This window comes from Orcinus orca, chromosome 13 (genome assembly GCF_937001465.1).
Source record: "Orcinus orca chromosome 13, mOrcOrc1.1, whole genome shotgun sequence".
NCBI classification, from domain to species: Eukaryota; Metazoa; Chordata; class Mammalia; order Artiodactyla; family Delphinidae; genus Orcinus; species Orcinus orca.
Genome location: NC_064571.1, coordinates 796,457 through 818,261, shown reverse-complemented (window position 1 = coordinate 818,261; position 21,805 = coordinate 796,457). Strand labels below are relative to the sequence as shown.

At 41.8% G+C, this 21,805-nt stretch overlaps 1 protein-coding gene across 4 annotated transcripts in view; it reads left to right on the top strand.

The window, feature by feature from the left end:
- RGPD4 (RANBP2 like and GRIP domain containing 4) overlaps nt 1-21,805 on the top strand; it is a 54,136-nt gene that overhangs the window by 21,856 nt on the left and 10,475 nt on the right. For 2 of the 4 annotated variants that reach the window (XM_033401654.2, XM_033401653.2), the window contains exons 13-23: nt 258-419; nt 683-820; nt 897-1,043; nt 2,101-2,280; nt 2,368-2,451; nt 5,328-5,463; nt 8,740-8,834; nt 9,705-14,490; nt 17,453-17,623; nt 18,234-18,326; nt 18,628-18,806. In XM_033401654.2, coding sequence (XP_033257545.1) covers nt 258-419; nt 683-820; nt 897-1,043; nt 2,101-2,280; nt 2,368-2,451; nt 5,328-5,463; nt 8,740-8,834; nt 9,705-14,490; nt 17,453-17,623; nt 18,234-18,326; nt 18,628-18,806 — 6,171 coding nt within the window. Of the gene's footprint in view, nt 1-257; nt 420-682; nt 821-896; nt 1,044-2,100; nt 2,281-2,367; nt 2,452-5,327; nt 5,464-8,739; nt 8,835-9,704; nt 14,491-15,191; nt 15,253-17,452; nt 17,624-18,233; nt 18,327-18,627; nt 18,807-21,805 lie in introns of those variants that run through there. The other 2 variants (XM_033401657.2, XM_049696162.1) reach the window with 2 other exon arrangements.

The following is a 21,805-nucleotide window of genomic DNA, read 5'->3' as shown; positions in this document are numbered from 1 at the left end:
TGTCTAAAAATAGCAACTTTAAAAAAATAAAGTGGGCTGCCTGATTAGTTAGTGTCATTGAAAGTGTGTAAAAGTTGGTTCTAGAATGATCACTGGTATTAAAGTGGTTAGTTATTCCAGTATTTGGAAAGGTGAGCATATGGCTTTTGAGATTCTATTTTGCCTTGATTTGAAATTTTAACCAGTTGTTCAGACCATCTATAAATGAATTTTTGGATCTGATCGTTTGTGTCTCTTCTAACTTTGTATTTTTTTAGGGCAGTGGTCTTAATTCTTTTTACGATCAACGAGAATACATAGGCAGAAGTGTTCATTACTGGAAGAAGGTTTTGCCATTGTTGAAGATACTTAAAAAGAAGAGCAGTATCCCTGAACCTATTGACCCTCTGTTTAAACATTTTCATAGTGCAGACATTCAGGTAATGGAGGATCCCTTTGTGAACTAACTGGAAATGTGGATTTCCAATTTATAAACAAAGAAGTGGGAGTATAAACTGCTTAAATTTGTTGCTTGGCTATCTCATGGAAGTCTTGTTTTCTGAGTCCACTAGCTGTCACAAATACAGTATGGCAGAGTACTGCGATGCTAATCTCATTAGATCGTGTAAAATCTTTGGGAAATCATTTGGGTTTGATATTCTGGGTAGAGGCAATTTGACTAAAAGTTATCCAATATGTTTAGGCATCTGAAATGGGTGAATATGAAGAGGAAGCACACATAACATGTGCTATATTGGATGCAGTTAATGGAAATATAGACGATGCTGTGGCTGCTTTTGAATCTATTAATAATGTCGTTTCTTATTGGAATCTTGCATTGGTAAGTTGTGTGGTAGTTGAATTAAAAGGTTTTTGTTTTAAAACATAATTGTTTCATAAAAGCACTCTGTGTATAGATTTTTCACAGAAAAGCAGAAGACATTGAAAATGATGCACTTTCTTCTGAAGAACAAGAAGAATGCAAAAATTACCTGAGAAAGACCAGAGACTACCTGATAAAGATTTTAGATGACAGTGATTCAGATCTCTCAGTGGTTAAGAAAGTAAGTTGCAGGTTGTTTGTACTTTCTTATTATTTTGATAAGTACTTTTGCCTTGGTTGTATATTTTGGTAATTTCAAAAATGTTTAGTGGTGCCTTATTAATGCGGAAAATGGAGGGTGTTTAAATATTTAATTAGCATTATTTTGCCTTAGGTTTGGGGGGGTGGGGTGTGTGTGTTTTTTTTAAACTTGGGCACTTAAGTTTATACTCTTGCAAAAAATGCTTGTTAGGGAATTAGAAAAGGTTTCCAAGGTATGCATTTATTTTTGTTATCTTGGCAATGAAATCAACAAATATTGCCACCTAAGGACTGTTTCTGCACGGACTTCACAGTTAAACATGTCACCGACTACTTGAGAGCGTTTCTCTCATCATGACCATCTGATGTAACTACCTTTTCCCAGCTGTCAGCAGTTTGAGGCTGTTGTGATGGTATTAACCTTAACTACATTCAACCTTCCACCTGTTTTGTTGATTAGTTTGTGTTGCTGCTCTTGGATTAGGATTTATGTTTGGTGCATTCCAACATCTGTGTTTCTCCTCATATTCAAAATCAGTTAGGGTTTCCCTGGTGGCGCAGTGGTTGAGAGTCCGCCTACCAATGCAGGGGACACGGGTTCGTGCCCCGGTCCGGGAAGATCCCACATGCCGCAGAGCAGCTGGGCCCTTGAGCCATGGCCGCTGAGCCTGCGCGTCCGGAGCCTGTGCTCCACAATGGGAGAAGCCACAACAGTGAGAGGCCCGCGTACCGAAAAAAAAAAAAAATCAGTAAACGTCAGTAACTTAATTTTGTTCACGTGGAAAAGCTTCCCCAGTTAACATTGCTCTGCCATTACTGTGGCTAACGAGGGATAGAAACAGCATGGACTTGAGGGTTGGAAGCCTTTGATTACACAGCAGTTTCATGTTTGTTGTTACATAAAGTATAATGTGCTTGTTACATAAAAGTGAAAAATGTAAATTAGTAAGAAAAAAAAATCTGTGTTTATTTTAGAGAGAGTTCTACTTCGGTAATTTTGCAGGCTAAAGCCATTGATTCATGCCTTTTGTTTTTAGTTGCCCGTGCCCCTGGAATCTGTAAAAGAGATGCTTAATTTAGTCATGCAGGAGCTCGATGACTTCAGTGAAGGAGGGCCTCTTTATAGAAATGGTTCTTTGCGAAATGCAGATTCAGAAATAAAACATTCTACACCGTCTCCCACCAAATACTCTCTATCACCAAATAAAAGTTACAAGGTAAGTGGGGAAGAAATGAGTCACTCTACTGTGGAATACATTTCTGTTCTAAATGTTTTAAGTACTTTTTTGTTGTTATTTTTTCAGTATTCTCCCAAAACACCACCTCCATGGGCAGAAGATCAAAATTCTTTATTGAAAATGATCTGCCAACAAGTAGAGGCCATTAAGGTAAATCACTTGATTTCTCTAAACTGCGCCTCTCTTATTCCTAGATGCCTTCCTTGTCCACTTTCTCACTTATTTCTAAAACTGTTCAAAATGTTCCTTTGCCATGTGACTGTAGAATCATACTGTGTTTTACGTGCTTTCATCTTGACGCTTAGCATATTTTTTTTTTTTTTTTTTTTGCGGTACACGGGCCTCTCACTGTCGTGGCCTCTCCCGTTGCGGAGCACAGGCTCCGGAAACGCAGGCTCAGCGGCCATGGCTCACAGGCCCAGCTGCTCCGCGTCATGTGGGATCTTCCCGGACCGGGGCACGAACCCGCGTCCCCTGCATCAGCAGGCAGACTCTCAACCACTGCGCCACCAGGGAAGCGCTACACTTAGCATGTTTTTGAAACTACTTAAGTGTCTGCGTCCTCCACTAGATACGAATCTTTCAAAGGTAGAGACTCCTCTATCCAAAACATAGCCTTGTTTCTGGCATAGAGGAGGTTCCCAGGTGATTGAATTGAACTAGTGAAATATACTCTTCATACCTTGGTGTGTGAGTTTGTCTCAGACTGACTGTGGTTGTGTATGTTAAGTTTATATCTAGGACTTCACAAGTGGTCTAAACTTCAAAAGGCCTCTTTATCTTTTTAATATTTCATATGAATTTGACTTAATTATGTAAAGAAATAGTTATGTGAACATGATTTTATTTTAACTTTATGGAAATGACCTTAACCATAACACTCAAAGGAGCTTTACTTCTTTGAAGTTGGAAGTACAGGTAAGTTGTTTCACGCTCATTGACAAGAACTAAGTCATTCATATTTCTAAAGTTACAGCAAGGAAGTATTGGTATGTGTGTGACTATTGCAGTGCTGTCAGCAATTTGTGAGACTTAATACTATTTGTATTTTTTGCACTTGTGAATTTGCACAGTTTTTTTGTCTTAATTTTTAAACTTATTTTTTGCTGTGTTGGGTCTTCGTTTCTGCCTGCGGGCTTTCTCTAGTTGTGGCGAGCAGGGGCTACTCTTCGTTGCGGTGCGCGGGCTTCTCATCGCAGTGGCTTCTTTTGTTGCGGAGCACGGGCTCTAGGTGTGTCGGCTTCAGTAGTGGCAGCACTCGGTCTCAGTAGTCGCAGCACACAGGCCCCGGAGTGCACAGGCTTCAGTAGTTGCAGCACATGGGCTCAGTAGTTGCAGTGCGTGAGCTCTAGGGCGCATGGGCTTCAATAATTGTGGCTCAAGGTCTCTAGAGCACAGGCTCAGTAGTTGTGGCACACGGGCCTAGCTGCTCCACGGCATGTGGCATCTCCCTGGACCAGGGATCGAACCCATGTCTCCCGCATCGGCAGGCGGATTCTTAACCACTGTGCCACTAGGGAAGTCCCTGCACAGAGATTTTGTATGTTAATTTTTTATGATCGTGGCTTGTTATGATATTACATACTTACCATGTAGGTTTCTGGTACCCAACATTGTATTCTTGGAAGCACTAGTAGTGGAGGACTAGTCCGTGTGCCTAGAAAGCTGAGTTCTAGTACTAACTGCCATTGATGAATGATCTCGGGTCAGGGAGTTCCTTGTCTTTCTGTCTGTTTGGCTTCTCATCTGTAAAGTTGAGTGAGAATTGTTGAAACCGGTTTTCATCATATGTTCTAGTTGTTTGAATTTTTAAAATTATTTTTATAGCTTTAATTGCATATTTAAATCTATGGTCCAGATACCAGTAGTGACCAGTAAAACTTTCCAGTTGATTCCATCAGTTTCTTATTTTTGGATGTGTAGCATCTGGACTAGACACAGTAGATAGACGAACGGGGAAAATTTTAGTTTGAAAATTCAAGATATTTTTCACCTCAAGAGTTACAGTTTTCAGAAAATTTCTTTTCCTAAAACACTTGTTTTTTTGGCCGCACTGTGCGGCTTGTGGGATCTTGGTTTTGCGACCAGGGATTGAACCCCGGGGCCACGGCAGTGAAAGCTCTGAGTCTTAACCACTGGACTGCCAGGGAATTCCCTCTAAAATACTTCTAGGAGAAGAGAGCAGACATTCTGGATTTGTCTCTGACCTCATTTGTTAATTTTACTATTCCTGAAAAGTGTCTGCTTTGTAGGTTCTGGGGTTGGGGAGGGCGTTGTCATTTGGTTGTCTACAAAGTGATGGATCTGATTGCTGACCACTAGCTGTCATTGGAAGGCATTATGTCTGCCGGTTTGGAACTTTGTAAGAATTAAGAGCTAAGAGCGTAAGTAAATTGTCTGGAATGTGTCATTGTATACACATAATATATACAGTACACTATAGGTAATATATTCCGAGCAAGTGTTAGCAGTTTTCCCTTTCCCAGTAGAGCATTTGAGCTTTACCTTGAGAGGTTGGCAGTGTTTGGCACCGCGTATGCGGCTGAGTGGGAGGCTAGTCTGGGAGGGAATGTGGGGTGTAGAGCAGTCCAGGTGGACTGAAGAGCAGAGCAGGTGCAGTGAGGCACTGGAAGGGCGTTTGGGGCGATGCTGCTGAGCACTGGCAGTGTCAGAGAAAGAAGTTCATTTCGTAGGTACTTGTTTTTTTGAGCAGGTAAGTGTCTTGGCTATAGCTGAACTTTAGAAAGATTACTTTAAGCCAATGCAGAATGGAAAGGGAGATGAGGCCATTGTTTAGGTTAGAGCTGACTCTAGAATGAATGAATTAGGTAATGGTACTAAGGAGTGAAAGAATGGGAGCAAATAACAAGCTTTGACAAATTAAGGATCATGTTTTAAATCAGCACCTGGTACTCAGATCCTACTGGAGTATAGAATCTCTTAAAAGGCATCATCAAGTATTAAGTTTGCTCTAGCACTGTGTCTGCCGTGATATAATTGCTTAAAATTGTTTCCTCTTCCAACAGAAAGAAATGCAGGAGTTGAAACTAAATAGCGGTAACTCAGGGTCCCCTCATCGTTGGCCTACAGAGAATTATGGACCAGATTCAGTGCCTGATGGATATCAGGGGTCACAGAATTTTCATGGGGCCCCACTAACAGGTGAGTTGGCAACTGGATACTCCCAGGTATTAGTGAAGTCTGTACTTTCTCCTCCTTTGAACAGGTAACTTGTGAAATCACCTTGTCTGTATACATTTATCTATATACACGTCTGTCTATGTCTGCCTATATGTTACTTAAGCTGTATTTGGTATTACCAGGATTTCTATAACTCTAAGCAGAAACAAAACAAGCTTTATCTGACCCTGTTTATATAAAGGCTAAAGGCTTAAAGAACCTTTTAATGCACATCTCAGAGGAGCTGAGACTGAGTTGGAACTATGCCTTATGATTGAAAAAATGTTAACTGACAGCGTTATTCATTAAGAGATGGCTAGTTAAGAACTTAAACGTCTTGGGAATTATTTTGATGACATACTGAGAGGTATGACAGTCCTGGGAAACTTTTTATTTTGAAATACTGTGGTCATATATAGAAGGAAAGAGTGTGGAGCTAGAGCATACTGGAGTTTTAGGTTGTGCTCTCTTAACTTACCTCTCTGAGCCAGTTTGTTTGAAACCTGGAACTAATACTTTGCATCACATGATTATTGTGAGCATTTGTGTGTGGGTGGTGTGCATTAGGCATTTACTTAGAATATGCATTAAACACCTAATGAACCAAAGGGTACGGACTGTGTCTCCTGTGGTTGTCTGTGTACCAAGGTGCTTGTGTATGTAATTTTATTTAATGACAGTGACCCAGAGTGGTGGGTACCATCATGAATCCACATTTTTTAGATGAGGAAATGGGTTTGGAAGGGTTAGGTAACTTACCCATTATTGTACAGATAGTTATTGGTAGAGCCGGGGTTCGAACTCTAGTGCTATAACTTTAAAGCCACTTGTCCCCAGCCAGCCAGAGTGATGGGGAAAATAGGCTTCTTTCACATGAGACAGATTCCTGAAATGTTGGTAATTAGATTAATTGGTTTTGATTCAGAATGGTGTGGCCTAGTTTCACACATTTGTGTGATTGGTCCATAGGGCCATACTTAAGGCAAACTCATGGTCCTCTCATAACAGTGTCCTCCAAGTGCGTGCAAAGTAATAGAAAAATCTTTGTGAAGTCAAACTCACTAAATGTCATATGTAAGTCACAGATAAATACATGAGAAGTCAGAGTTTAAACATTGTTTACCTAAACCGTGTGCACTGTGTAGAGCCTTGACTACAGAAGATAGGCAAGCTGGCTGGCTTTCTCCTTGGCTCTCCGAGTGCTGTGTGGAGTCATCATTTGGCACCCGTGGGTCACAAGTTCTGTTTTCTTCTTCTTTGTACAGGCATAACAGGTCTTCTGGTTGTTACACACACATATAAGCATAACATTCACATTGTCTCATTTTATTCTTGCAGTTACTCTATGAAATGGGTAGAAGCAGCACATCCTCATTTTACAAGTGAGAAAAATGGAGACCCCAAGTGACTATTTGACAAAGTTGCAGGCAGCTTTGTGGCCCTGAGAGGAGAGCTCAGGTCTCCTGATTCCCATTCCTGTGTTCACAGACTGTTTTTCTTAATGAAGGTGCAGATGTGCCAAGACGGTCGTTGTCTTTTTAAAAGAAGATGATTAAAAAACAATAAGCTTATAATAAAGAAATATTCAGAAGTACTGACCAGTGTAAAGAAAAGTAAACACTAACCATATCACACAGTTCTGCTAACATTTTGGAGCATTTCCTTCTGGTCCTCTCTCTTTGTATATTAGAGAACTTTATCACGTATGGAGACGAGTAGCCTGTTTTTAAATATTTAAGTTCTGAGCAGTTTTCTACTCAACGTTTTTTTGACAGTACTGTTAATGAATACAAGGTATCCATCATGTGGAAGCTCTGCAGATTTTATTCCCTTATTTTAAAATTTCCAGTTGTTGCTATTGTAAATAATGCTGTGAACACAGTCCTAGGATTTTAGGGTTTTGTAAAATTTCTTGTGTTGGGAAATTGCTTTCCTGAGAAGCTGTGCCGGTTTTACACTCTTACCACCAGTATCTGGTAGTGCCTATCTCTTTGCACTCTTGCCAGGTGTTTGCTATTACCAGTTTATAAAAACCTTGCCTATTTTTAAAAACAAAAATAATACCAGCTTTTAAGTTTTTGTTTTTTTAGTACTAGGCATGCTCAACACTTTATAATCCTTTATATTTCATGAGTTATCTGTTCATTGGGTGCCTTTTTTCTATAGGATGTTTTTAGTACTTTTTTTCACTATCCCTGATAAAGTCACCAGTTAAGTTTCAGACTTTATGATTCTTGGCTTATATCCATCATCTTGTTCTGTGTTCTTTGCCTGTTTTCTCCCCAGAATATGTCATGGTAGCCATCATCAGGCAGCCCGTTAGTTTTCCACGCTCAGGCTTGGGCCTCTGCAGTGGCTCTGTTTCTCTGGTAACTGCATAGAGGACAGACAGCCTGGCTTGCCTTTACTGGGTCTTTAGGGCTTTCCACAGTCAGCTGCCCAGCACCTCTTGGGTCACAATTTCTGCTTCCTCTTCTGTGTAAAGGTATAAATGATCTTTAAGTTGTTTTGTTTTCTGTTAAAACTTTCTTAAAACAGATCAAGTAAATGATTGTTGGTTGTTTTTACCATCAACATGAGTGTCTTCTAGTTGCTGGTTTCCTGATAACACACACACAAAACAGATGGAGCGGATAGTTTGGACACCAGCATGAGTGTCAGTCATGCTGTGCCCTTTTTATTAAGCCAGGGAACACATTTTGTGTTACTTGTGAGATCCTTTGCATGAATTTGTTAGGTGATTTTTGACCTGAACGTTCTCAGCTTGAGTTTAAAACATGCAGCCATGTCATTCTGCAGATTTTCAAGGCTCACTTCAAAAATGTGGCCCTGAGGCCATGACGTGCGTTTTGGTTCCTTAAGTCCTTCCTGTGACTAGTGTATCCCCCCTGTGTTTCTGACGCGGCACGACTGTGCCTCCCCGTCGTGCCCCTCTTTCTCAGGGCGCGGCCCCACCGCTCGTCTTGGCTCCTTGTGGTGCTTGTTGTGGGGACTCTGCTCTTGCTGACACCCTGCTGCTGCTCTCACTCCTCCTGTGTCACACCTAGCGGTCATTCCTAGTTTGTCATTTGGTAATCTTTATGATGATGTATTTTGATGTATAGAAATTTAAAAAAAATCTATGTAGTTAAATCTCTCTTTGATTTCTACTGCTTTTGTATTTATAGTTCTTGCCTAGATAGTCCTAACTGCAGCATAGACTTTTTTTAACAGTGTTTTCTTTCTTTTTTTTTCTTTTCTTTTTTTTTTTTTTTTTAGTTGCAACTACTGGCCATTCAATGTATTATAGTCAGTCACCAGCATATAATTCCCAGTATCTACTCAGACCAGCAGCTAATGTTACTCCCACAAAGGTAACAAAGGAATAATTTATACATTTATAAGTATCTCCTTTTTAACTGTCCAGGCTTCCTACAGAGAAATTCAAGAAGTAGTTCAGCATTAAAACTTAAATGTCCCACCAGATAACAGATATTTTAAATTTCTCTCAGATATAGAAGTATGTTTCTCAGTTAATTTCTATGTTACAATAAATGTGAACATCTAGAATATTTTTAAATTGGGGTGGTGGTGGGTCGTTCGTCTTTCGGTCGTGACAGAAGCAGGACTCTGATGTCCTCACTGGAGTGCTGTGTGTAAGTTGCAGGCCTGGGGCGCTGTGACCAAGTGTCCACGGAGACCGGCATCCAGCAGAGCCGGGCAGAGACACCGGGCTTGGGTGCCTCTAGGCCCTGGCTCTTCAGTTCTTAACTTCTCTATGCATTAGTTGCCTCATACGTAAAATGGGGATAATAATGCCTTAATTCATAGGGTGTTCGAGGATATTAAGATGAGATAATATATGTACAGTGCTTAGAACTGTGCCCAGTTGGCACGTTAACAAACGTTAGTCCTCATTGTCATCATCATCATTGTTAACATCATTGGATACCTTGTTTAGGAGTGAGGAAGGTATTTATTCTATGAATCTGTTGTAGGAGAATTAGGTTTTTAAGGTGCTGTCATTAGTTAAGGCAATTTTCATTATATTCCAAGGAGGACTAGAGCTGTAAGTATCTTTGCAGTAATGTAGAAGTGTCTTCTCTTAAGGATGCACTGTATGCCCTAGTGATGTATTTACCCTGTACTCATGCTTGAGGTTTATGAGAATTGGATTGTATCTAGTTAAGCTATAGTTTTATAGACAACCTACAAAAATGTGCTCTTTATTTTTTTTTTCCTAGGGACCAGTTTATGGCATGAATAGGCTTCCACCTCAGCAGCATATCTACGCCTACTCACAGCAGATGCACACACCACCAGTGCAGAGTTCGTCTGCTTGTATGTTCTCTCAAGAGATGTATGGTCCCCCATTGCGTTTTGAGTCTCCTGCAACAGGAATTCTATCACCTAGGGGTGATGATTACTTTAATTACAATGTTCAACAGACAAGCACAAATCCACCTTTACCAGAACCAGGTTATTTTACAAAACCTCCAGTTGCAGCTCATGCTTCAAGATCTGCAGAATCTAAGGGTATGGAATTTGGAAAAACCAATTTTGTCCAGCCTGTGCCAGGTGAAGGCATGGGGCCATCTTTGGCAGCACCTGTGCGTACATCACAGCCAACTCCTTTTAAATTTAATTCAAATTTCAAATCAAATGATGGCGACTTCACATTTTCCTCACCACAGGTTGTGGCACAGCCCCCTTCTACGACTTACACTAATAGTGAAAGCCTTTTAGGTCTCCTGACTTCAGACAAACCATTGCAAGGAGATAGCTACGGTGGAACAAAAGCTGCTCAGACCATTGGACCTCGAAATACATTCAATTTTGGAAGCAAAAATGTGCCTGGAATTTCATTTACTGAAAACATGGGCCCAACTCAGCAAAAGAATTCTGGTTTTCGACGCAGTGATGATATGTTTACTTTCCACGGTCCAGGGAAATCAGTGTTTGGAACGCCTGCTGCAGAGCCGGCCAACAAGAGTCATGATACTGATGGGGGTAGTGCGCACGGGGACGAGGACGACGACGGCCCTCACTTTGAGCCGGTGGTGCCTCTTCCCGATAAGATTGAAGTGAGAACTGGTGAGGAGGACGAGGAAGAGTTCTTCTGCAATCGTGCCAAGTTGTATCGTTTTGATGCGGGATCAAGAGAATGGAAGGAGCGTGGAATTGGCAACGTAAAGATACTAAGGCACAAAACCTCCGGTAAAATCCGCCTACTGATGAGACGTGAGCAAGTGTTGAAAATCTGTGCGAATCACTACATCAGCCCAGACATGGCCCTGGCGCCCAACGCCGGCTCGGACAGGTCCTTTGTGTGGTACGCTCTGGACTATGCAGACGAGTCACCCAAACCAGAACAGCTTGCTATTAGATTCAAGACACCCGAGGAGGCAGCACTTTTTAAGTGCAAGTTTGAAGAGGCCCAGAGCATGTTAAAAGCCTCAGGAGCAAACAGAGCCACAACTTCCAGTCAGTCTACGAGAACTATAAAAGAACCCACGGGTCATGACAAGGATATTGGCAAATCTGCTGCCGGAAACATGAACTTTGAATTTCAGGTTGCAAAGAAAGAAGGGTCTTGGTGGCATTGTAACAGCTGCTCATTAAAGAATGCCGCAACTGCTGAGAAATGTGTATCCTGCCAAAATCTAAACCCAAGCAGTAAAGAGCTCCTTAGCTCATCATTAGTTGAAACTGTTTCCACTCCTAAATCTGGCTCAGAAAATACTCCAGATAGATTTGCATTGACTACTCCAAAGAAAGAAGGTCACTGGGATTGTAGTATTTGTTTAGTAAGAAATGAACCCACTGTATCTAGATGCATTGCATGTCAGAATACAAAGTCTGCTAACAAAAGTGGATCTTCATTTGTTCAGCAGCCTTCCTTTAAATTTGGCCAGGGAGATCTTCCTAAATCTGCCAGCAGTGATTTCAGATCTGTTTTTTCAGTAAAGGAAGGACAGTGGGATTGCAGTGTTTGCTTAGTACAAAATGAAGGAAGTTCTGCAAAATGTATGGCTTGTCAGAATCCAAGAAAACAGAGTTTTCCTGCTTCTGCTGTCCCAGCACCTGCCTCTTTTAAGTTTGGTGCTTCAGAGACAAGCAAGGCTCCAAAGAGTGGATTTGAAGGAGTTTTCGCCAAGAAGGAAGGACAGTGGGATTGCAGTCTGTGCTTAGTGCGAAATGAGGCAAGTGCAGCAGCGTGTGTGGCTTGTCAGAATCCACCCACTTCTGCTGCTCCAGCACCTGCGTCTTCAGAGACAAGCAAGGCTCCAAACAGTGGACTTGAAGGGATGTTCACCAAGAAGGAAGGACAGTGGGATTGCAGCGTTTGTTTGGTACGAAATGAAGGAAGTTCTACAAAATGTGTGGCTTGTCAGAATCCAAGAAAACAGAGTTTACCTGCTTCTGCTGTCCCAGCACCTGCCTCTTTCAAGTTTGGCACCTCAGAGACAAGCAAGGCTCCAAAGAGTGGTCTAGAAGGGATATTCACCAAGAAGGAAGGACAGTGGGATTGCAGCGTTTGCTTTGTGCGAAATGAGAGTTCTTCCTTAAAATGTGTGGCTTGTGATGTCTCTAAACCAGCCCATAAACCTGTTGCAGAAGAACCTTCAGCTTTCACTTTGGGCTCAACAACTAAGGCAAATGACTCTTCTGGAAGTCAGGTGGGAACAGGATTTAAAAGTAGCTTTTCAGAAAAAGCCTTTAAGTTTGGCAGTGCAGAACAAGGATTTAAATTTGGGCGTGTGGATCAAGAAAATACACCTTCATTTACATTTCAGAGTTCTTCTAATACAGACTCTAAGTCAACAAAAGAAGGATTTAGTTTTTCTGTTCCTGTGTCTGCTGACGGGTTTAAATTTGGCATTCAGGAGCCGGGAAGTCAGGGGAGGAAGAGTGAAAAGCCCTTTGGAGATGACGCTGGATGTCAGGCTCAGGATGCTGGCGGTCAGAAAGACGGGAGTGCTGTGGTTCTTGGTCAAACTGGCAGCACTTTTACCTTTGCAGATCTTGCAAAATCAAATTCAGGAGAAGGGTTTCAGTTTGGCAAAAAAGACCCCAATTTCAAGGGCTTTTCGGGTGCTGGAGAGAAGTTATTCTCCTCACAAAGTAGTAAAATGGCTGATAAAGCCGACACTTGTGCTGACCTTGAGAAAGATGATGACGCCTATAAGACTGAGGACAGTGACGATATCCATTTTGAACCAGTCGTCCAGATGCCTGAGAAAGTGGAGCTTGTCACAGGAGAAGAAGATGAGAAAGTTCTTTACTCACAGCGGGTAAAATTGTTTAGGTTTGATGCTGAGATAAGTCAGTGGAAAGAAAGGGGTTTGGGGAACTTAAAAATTCTCAAAAATGAAGTTAACGGTAAACTGAGAATGCTGATGCGGAGAGAGCAGGTGCTGAAGGTGTGTGCCAACCACTGGATCACCACCACCATGCACCTGAAGCCCCTCTCCGGGTCGGACAGGGCCTGGATGTGGTTGGCTAGTGATTTTTCTGATGGCGATGCCAAACTAGAGCAGCTGGCAGCAAAATTCAAAACACCCGAGCTGGCTGAAGAATTCAAACAGAAATTTGAGGAATGCCAGCGACTTCTGTTAGATATTCCACTGCAGACTCCCCATAAGCTTGTGGATACTGGCAGAGCTGCCAAGCTAATCCAGAGGGCGGAAGAGATGAAGAGCGGATTAAAAGATTTCAAGACGTTTTTGACAAATGATCAAGCAAAAGTCACTGACGAAGAGAGTAAGAGCTCAGGAGCAGGAGCTGCCAGTGCTGCGGCCGTGAGTGGCATGCCAAGTCCTGAGGCCGCCGGGCCCACCCTCGAGTGGGACAGCTATGACCTAAGGGAAGACGCTCTGGACGACAGCGTGAGTAGCAGCTCAGTGCACGCCTCCCCGCTGGCCAGCAGCCCCGTGAGGAAAAATCTCTTCCGCTTCGGTGAGTCAACCACCGGGTTTAACTTCAGTTTTAAATCTGCTTTGAGCCCGTCTAAGTCTCCTGCCAAGTTAAATCAGAGTGGGGCCTCAGTGGGCACGGATGAAGACTCTGATGTCACTCAGGAGGAGGAGAGAGATGGACAGCACTTCGAACCTGTCGTCCCTTTGCCTGATCTAGTCGAGGTGTCCAGTGGTGAGGAAAATGAACAAGTTGTTTTTAGTCACAGAGCCAAACTCTATAGGTATGATAAAGATGCTGGGCAGTGGAAAGAAAGAGGCATTGGCGACATAAAGATTTTACAGAATTATGATAATAAGCAAGTTCGCATAGTGATGAGAAGGGACCAGGTATTAAAGCTTTGTGCCAACCACAGAATAACTCCAGACATGGCTTTGCAAAATATGAAAGGGACAGAAAGAGTGTGGGTGTGGACCGCATGTGATTTTGCAGACGGAGAAAGAAAAGTAGAGCATTTAGCTGTCCGTTTTAAACTACAGGATGTTGCAGACTCGTTTAAGAAAATATTTGATGAAGCAAAACTAGCCCAAGAAAAAGATTTTTTGATAACACCTCATGTTTCTCGTTCGACTACTCCCAGAGAGTCACCATGCGGCAAAGTCGCCGTAGCTGTGCTAGAGGAAACCACCAGAGAACGGACGGATTCGGCACAGGGTGATGATGTGGCAGGTGCAACCTCAGAAGTTGGCGGGGTGTCTGGCACACCTGAAACAACAACAAAAGCAGTGGTTTCACCTCCAAAGTTTGTATTTGGTTCTGAGTCTGTTAAAAGCATTTTTAGCAGTGAAAAGTCAAAACCATTTGCATTTGGCAACAGTTCAGCTACCGGGTCTTTGTTTGGATTTAGTTTTAATGCACCTTTGAAAAATAACAGTAGTGAGGCCAGTTCAGCAGCCCAGAGTGGATCTGAAAAAAGAGCGGAGCCTGGTGGTCACCAAGAGTCGCAGAGCTCTGATCTCACACCGTCTTCCGACAGCAAAGTCAAAAACCCCTCTCCTGCTTTTCCAAAGGAGCAGTCCTCAACCAGTCACACGTTTAAAACACCAGAAAAGGGTAAGCACTTAGCCTTTAGATTAAGCAGAATTTGTCTCTTTCCTTCCTTCCACCCTCCCTCCCTTCCTTCCTTCCTTTTTCTTTCTTTCTTTTTTTCTCTCTCGCCCTCCCTCCCTCTCTCCCTCTCTTCCTCCCTCATTTTTTTTTTTTAAATGTTTATCTTGGTGTGGACTCTTTATAGCAGGCTAATGTTTTAGTAAAAGTCGGCTCATAAACACAGTGCTCTGTGAACAGCCAAAAAATACTTGTGCAGCATTTTTTCCTCCCTAAAGCAGTTTACTGGTGAGTGTTCAAATGTTCAAACAGCAGCAGAGAGCTTGTGTGTAAGTTGTTTAGGAGATGTTGGTTCCTGGGAGATGCATCTGTCCGAGCAGAGCACAAGGACTCCGCTCAGGACTGGGTCCAGCTTAGGGCCTTGAGCATGAATCATGAGCAGGTTCGTTCTTCAGGTTATTATCCTTATGTTCTTGTCACTCAGAGAGCATGGTACTGAGATGTTCACATTTTATGTAAGGCAGTCTTGCCACCACTTGTTAAATGAGCAAAGAATGAAGCCCTCGGGATAAATGGGTACGTGAGACGGCCACATTGGTGTAAATGGATGGACTCTGGCTTTTATATTTTAAAATTATATTCATTTTGATTCTCCATATATTCAAAAATGAAATACTCTTTATTTTCTAGGATTTAATTTTAGCCTTTTTAAATCTAATCCAATGGCATTTTGGAGCAGCACTCCTTCCTCCCAGCCTGAGAATAAAGGTACAGAGCTGGCACTGGCAGTGTGAGAGGACATCGGTCTTTCAGCAGCTGCTGGTCCTCAGCAGAGTAACTGGCTGTGTGCAGTTAAGGGCTTAACACTGCAGCATGCATGTGACAGAATGCTGGCGTGACCCCTTAATGCTGCTCTCGTGTACTTGGATGTCATGTTTTCTCACATGTTGTACAGCGTTGTTTTGTGTTTTTATTAACATCTTTATTGGGGTATAATTGCTTTACTACAACGTTGTTTTGAGGTAGATCCGTGTGGTCTTTCCCTTTCTCTGTTTTGCACATCAGATGCTGTTTTCAACTGTGATTAATGAAGACCTGTATGTTACCTAACCTTTATCGTCTGCCAGTGTCCAAACGTGATGGCAGCAGCGTGTGTACCACAGGGAACCGAGTGTTTCTTTTAGCGCTTTCTTTTTGGACATGGAAGATGCTGTGTCTGAAAGTAGGCCCCACGTATAAGAGCTACCATTATATCCTGGTGTGTTCCCGGTGTAGTACAGACCACTTGTGGGAGAAAGCGTTGGTGCTGTAATGGAGTACTTGGCAGCTGGCTCTGTTAGAGACGGTCAGGAGCAGGTTGTGGAGAGGAAAACTCACTGTTAGGGTTTAATAATGTATCTTGAGCAACACAGCTGTGTTACAAGTTGTCAAACAACTACAATGACCACATGACAACCTGTGAGTTCTGGGACCCTCAGTTTTAAAGTACACCAGTCATACTACTGGCTACAGCAGCTCTTAGCCTTTATTCTTAAGGATTCATTCTTTGAAAAATTATGTGAATAGTGTGGACTTTTTTCTATAAAGGGTACATACTTGTACACAGACTCTGTGGGCCCTAGGTGAAGAGTCCTTGGTCTGAGAGCAAATTTACCAAAATACTGCTGCAGGACAAAGAGTCCTGTTCTGTTTCAAGTCTGAGAATGTCATGGTTTCAAAGGACTGTAGAGATGAAGACTTGAGGCTGTCTGATAAACAAGAATCTCTATCTCACAGTGTCTTTTTGTGGTCCTTGGCTAGGAATTAATGCTATGTTTTTGTAACAAAGGAGGGTGAAAGTCAAGTTCAGTATTGCAAAAGGGCTGTTCTCTGGATCAGCATCATCCAGTAGAAATAAAATGCAACCTGTGTGTAATCAAAAAGCTTCTAGTAGTCACATTTAAAACTAAAAAGAGAAACAGATGAAATTTATTTTATTACTCTCTTCAGCTTAACGCATTATGTCCAAAATACGATTTCAACTTATAATCAGTATAAAAAATTAATAATGAGATATTTTCCCCCTTGTTTTTGGTGGGGTTTTTTTGGTTTGTTTTTTGTTTTTATCAATCTTCAAAACCCAGTGTGTATTTTTACACCTGCAGCACATCTCACTTTGGACTGCTTGCACTGCAGGTGCTTCATAGCCAAGTGTGGTCAGGCGGCTATATTGGACAGTGCCAGTTGGTACAGAGCATGCTTCATGGTTTGTTTACTCTTATCAGTTCCTTTAGCCAGAAATCCTTCTTTATAGACCAGAACATATTGTACGAAGAGTTCCTTTTCTCTCCATCTTTTGCCTTTTTGTTGTTTTTGGTCTTTCAGCTAATAGAAATTGTCTTAGGTTCCTACAGGATTATTTACCCAGAGGATAACGGGTTTAATTTAATTTTATCTATTATCATGCTTGGAAATACAGAAAATTGGATGTAATTTTAATCACCCGCCATCCTTGGCAATTGTTAACTTTCCTTGTAGGGTCTCATCAAGTTGGCTTTGCTTTAGTTTTGTATTTATACTAATCTTTGCTTATGACTTCTTTAATGTTTCAGTTATTGCAAATGTATGGATATTTTGCTAAACCATTTAGTATTCCAAGTATGATTGTGGCTGCACTTTTTAAATACCTTTTTAATTTATAGCTGTTAATAGTAGTTTTTTCAATGATCAGTAAGTAAAAGCAGGATTTTTTTTTTTTTTGGTTATTAAGTAGATTCTGTGTCCTCTAAGGGTTTTTGATAGAACATTACCTCGGGCTTCTAATTCTAATTCTAATTCATGGTTATTATGAGCTGTGTCCAAATCAAAGTATGTGTGTTTTTATCAGCATGCTGATTAAGTTCCATGATTTTTATTTTCAGTTAGAATATTGACATTAATTAATTACTTAACACCTTGTCTTTATCAATTTTTTTGATTTGTCTTACAGTGGAAGAGAAGAAAAAGCCTGAAGATCTTCCCTCAGATGATGATGTTCTCATTGTGTATGAGCTGACCCCGACCCCTGAGCAAAAAGCTCTTGCAAGCAAACTTCAGCTTCCTCCCACTTTCTTCTGTTACAAGAACAGGCCAGACTACGTCAGCGAAGAGGAGGAGGATGGTAAGTCTCCTGTTTCTTTAAAGCGTTCTGCTCACGGTCCTCGTAGTGAGTGGGGTGATGAAATTGCTTTCAGCCTGCTTCCTGGAGCCCACCCCTGCTGCCCTGCAGGCCGGTATTGAGCCTAAATGTATGTGTGAGCAGTCAGTGGACGTCACGACTGAAAGAGCTGCATTCATTTATTAGCATTCCCTGGGTGGCTGCCGCGAACAGGGCAGGCATTTTGAGGGGACTGAAAGCAATTCTCATTTCCCTGGGGTCTCAGAGGGGTGGGGGAACTGTGAGGCAGAGACAGGGTCTTATTGGGGAAAGCTCTGTGGGCCCTGTCCAAGTTTTCAAGCAGGGGAGTTACGTGCTCAGAATAATCTCAGCAGGACAGTTGGGCAGTGGTGTGGAGGACTGGGTTGTGGGAAGTGGAGATGGGAGGGGGAGCCAGAATGCCAGAGCAGCTCAGACAAGGCGTTCGGGGTGTGGAATAGGCAAAGTTGGTTGCTATTTGGATGTGGGGAGTAAGGGAAAGTGTGAAGTTGGAGATAATTTTCCTAGATTCCTGGCTGGAAAATCTCCTGTAATTTACTGGAAGTTCTTTTATTTAATCAAATTATACTTTAAGATGAAGATTTCGACACAGCTGTCAAGAAGCTTAATGGAAAACTGTATTTGGATGACTCAGAAAAACGTAGACCGTTAGAAGAAAATCTAACAGGTATGTAACAGTAAAATTACTAGTTACAATGTTTTTTAAAAATTTTCTGTTTAAAAGGAATCTTGCAATCTGGTCACCTCTGTAATTACCAGTTTTGCCTTGGTGACTTTAAATATTTAAAAATAACGTGAAGTGAAAAACATTGTGCTCCCGGTGGTGGTGGTTCTCCATCAGCATCCAGGGTCTTGTTATTTGGGTCTATAATCTGTAGATGACACTGAGGGCCATTGTTTGTGGAGTAGTTGGACTTCATCTACTTTCGTCTTAACTTGCTTTTCCTTGTGTTGTATGGGATTTTCAGATAATGAGAAAGAATGTATTATTGTTTGGGAAAAGAAACCAACAGTTGAAGAAAAGGCAAAAGCAGATACGTTAAAGCTTCCACCTACATTTTTTTGTGGAGTCTGCAGTGACACTGATGAGGACAATGGAAGTGGGGAAGACTTTCAATCGGAGCTTCACAAAGTTCAGGAAGCTCAAGTAAGACCGTCTCTGTGTGCTCCTTCTGGCCCAGTTGCCTCTGTTGACGCGATAAGCTAGAGGGTCCTCACCACGTGGTAATAATGGGGTGTGTCTGGCAAGCGGTCGGACACCTCAGGCAACTCTGGCCAGAGGAGGAGGACTCGTGTTCTGCCCGGAGGACCGGAGGCACCCCTGCAACCGGTGCGTGTGCTGGGCTTGGGGAGTCAGGGCAGCAGCATGGCGGTGCAGATGTCCCTAAGAAGGTCTACGCCCTGCAAAGAACGGTGTTAAGTAGTTCATTTTCTCTGCAAGTTAACTGATTGTGGAGTGGGCAGGGTGGATAGGAAATAGCAGCATTTGAAACTTAGTTCCCCTGACCTGTATACCTTGCTTTGCCAATAACTTTGTGATTTGGTTACTTTCTTAGCTCAGGTGTAGTCATTTTAGTAGCTATCAACACCTTGGTGTCTTAATTTGTATTCCACAGAAACTAGAAGACAAGGTCCCTGTCTTGTAATTGTTTACAGTCTTAATTTTGACATATTCAGAATGGTTCCTTGCCTCTCAAGAAATACTGTTTTTTAAAAATTGTTGGAAAGATGGTTAAAATGAAACAGAGTCCTGGAGTTAGTTACGAATGCAGTGTTTTATTTAAAGGATACGTGGGTAGAGAGAAACGTGGCCCAACACGTGGCCTGAGTCTGTAGGAGACTTACTACCCTTTACTGTCTGTCTGACTCTGAGGAGTCTAGGTGGCCTGCTTTTTTAGCTGTCCACCTAGGATATGCCGCCTGTTCCACAGGCTTCAGCTTATTCATCGGTGCACGTATAGCTAGTGGCCATCAGCTAATGTAAAGACATTACTTCTTTTTTTATAACCAAGTAGATTTGTGGAAGCCCTATCTGAAGTTTTTCCATCACCGGCCTTGCTATACTAAATCTGAAGTATATTTTAAATCCCTCAGCAGTTTCCCTGGACTCAGTGGAAGTACACAATATGCAATATTTCTTAATCATCTTCTCTAATTGCTGCTGCTGGAGGCTTTATTTATTTAAATATTTCTTAAAAAAATTTTTTTGGCTGCGTTTGGTCTTCATTGCTGCGCACGGGCTTTCTCTAGTTTCAGCGAGCGGGGGCTACTCTTCATTGTGGTGCGCAGGCTTCTCATTGCGGTGGCTTCTCATTGTGGAGCCTGGGCTCTGGGCACGCAGGCTCCGTAGTTGTGGTGCACGGGCTTAGTTGCTCCGCAGCATGTGGGATCTTCCCGGACCAGGGCTCGAACCCTTGTCCCCTGCATTGGCAGGCAGATTCTTAACCACTGCACCACCAGGGAATTCCCTGCTGGAGGCTTTAGCATCCAGTCTTTCATTCAGCAAATACAGGACAGTCATAATATAAAGTTGGGTTATGCAAATTGAAACAATGCATTTTAAATTTGGCCTCACTCTTTTGTGTGCAAAACTTAAAAATAATTATTTATTTAAAATTTATGTTTTTCAAAACTTAGAACACTGAAAAATAATCTCTATGCTGATGCACCGACTGAACTGTACATTGTTTATTCTTTTCCCACCTGTGGTGCACACAGGACTTGGTACCTTCTGTCAGTTTTTTGTGAACTGTGCTGTTTATAGGCGTTGAAATGGCTTATTTGAGTGACTATTGTGTTATCATTGTTATAACTTAAAATCTTTTTGTAAAATATCCTGTAACACTCTCATAATGTTCATTAAATAGCGGTCCTAAGAGCTGTTCAGAAATACCTTTGGTACAGAAATTAAACGTGATAAATCATTATAAGGGTTGAAAAAAAATTGCCAAGATGAATTGTAATTTTGGAGAGCACCCTTTAATACACAGAGACGAAACAGAGAACTAACAACCATTAAAGCTGAAATGTGCTGTGTAATGGGTGTAGATATACATCCTCTTAGGATGCACCCTTCCTGTTTTACACTCAGATTCATCTTGGACTATGCGAGATCTTCAGATAGGCATCCCTTGCATAAAACACCTAAGTGTACTGTATGTGTAAGTGCTTAGTGTGAGCTGGCACTGTGCTCAGCATTGGGGATACGGTATTTGATTTGTCTACAAGAGTTGTTCATTCATGGACTCTTAGGTGGCGAATGTATTAGGCGCTGGATTACGCACTCCCCTCTCCCAAGTAATCTAGCCTACATTTTTTGGGTAACGTTAATTGTGATATGATTCACCCATTTTAAAATGTACAACTCAGTTGGTTTTCGTATATTTACCACAGTCAGTTTTAGAACATTTTCATCATCCCAAAAAGAAGCCCTGTTAACCTCTAGCAGTCACCACCCTTCCCCATTTCCACCCGTCTTCTCTAGGCCTGGAATAACCAATGATGTACTTTGTAGATTTGCCTATTCTGACATTTCATATAAACAAATAATAATGTGTGGTCCTTTGTGTCTGTCTTCTTTTACTTAGTAAGTTTTTGAGGTATATCCACACTGTAGCATTTATCTGTATTTCGTTCCTTTTATGGCCGAATAATATTTCAGTGTATGAACATACCACATTTTGTTTACCCGTTCATCTGTTGATGGTCATTTGGGTTGTTTCTTCTTCTTGGCTATTATGAATAATACTGCTGTGTTAGCCTAAATCATTTGACACGAACAGAATGGACTGTTTTCTTGGGCTTCAGTCATTAAGAAATAATGATTTTTTCATTTGTATTAATTTTTAAATTTTACATAAGGAAAATTCACTTTTCCCTGTGTGTGTTTTCTGTGAGTTCTTACACATGCCTGGATTCTTGTAATCCCCACCACAGGCAGGCAGTGTACAGAACCGTTCCAACAGCCCAAAGAATTCCTTCCTACTGTCCCTTTCGGTTCAGATCCTCCCCCGCTCGGAACCTCTGGTAACTGCTGATCTGTTTTCTGTTTCTACGTTTTTGCCTTTCCCAGACTAGCATGAATGGAATCATACTTTGTGTAACCTTTGACACTAGCTTTTTACACTCACTCATTATGCTCAAAAG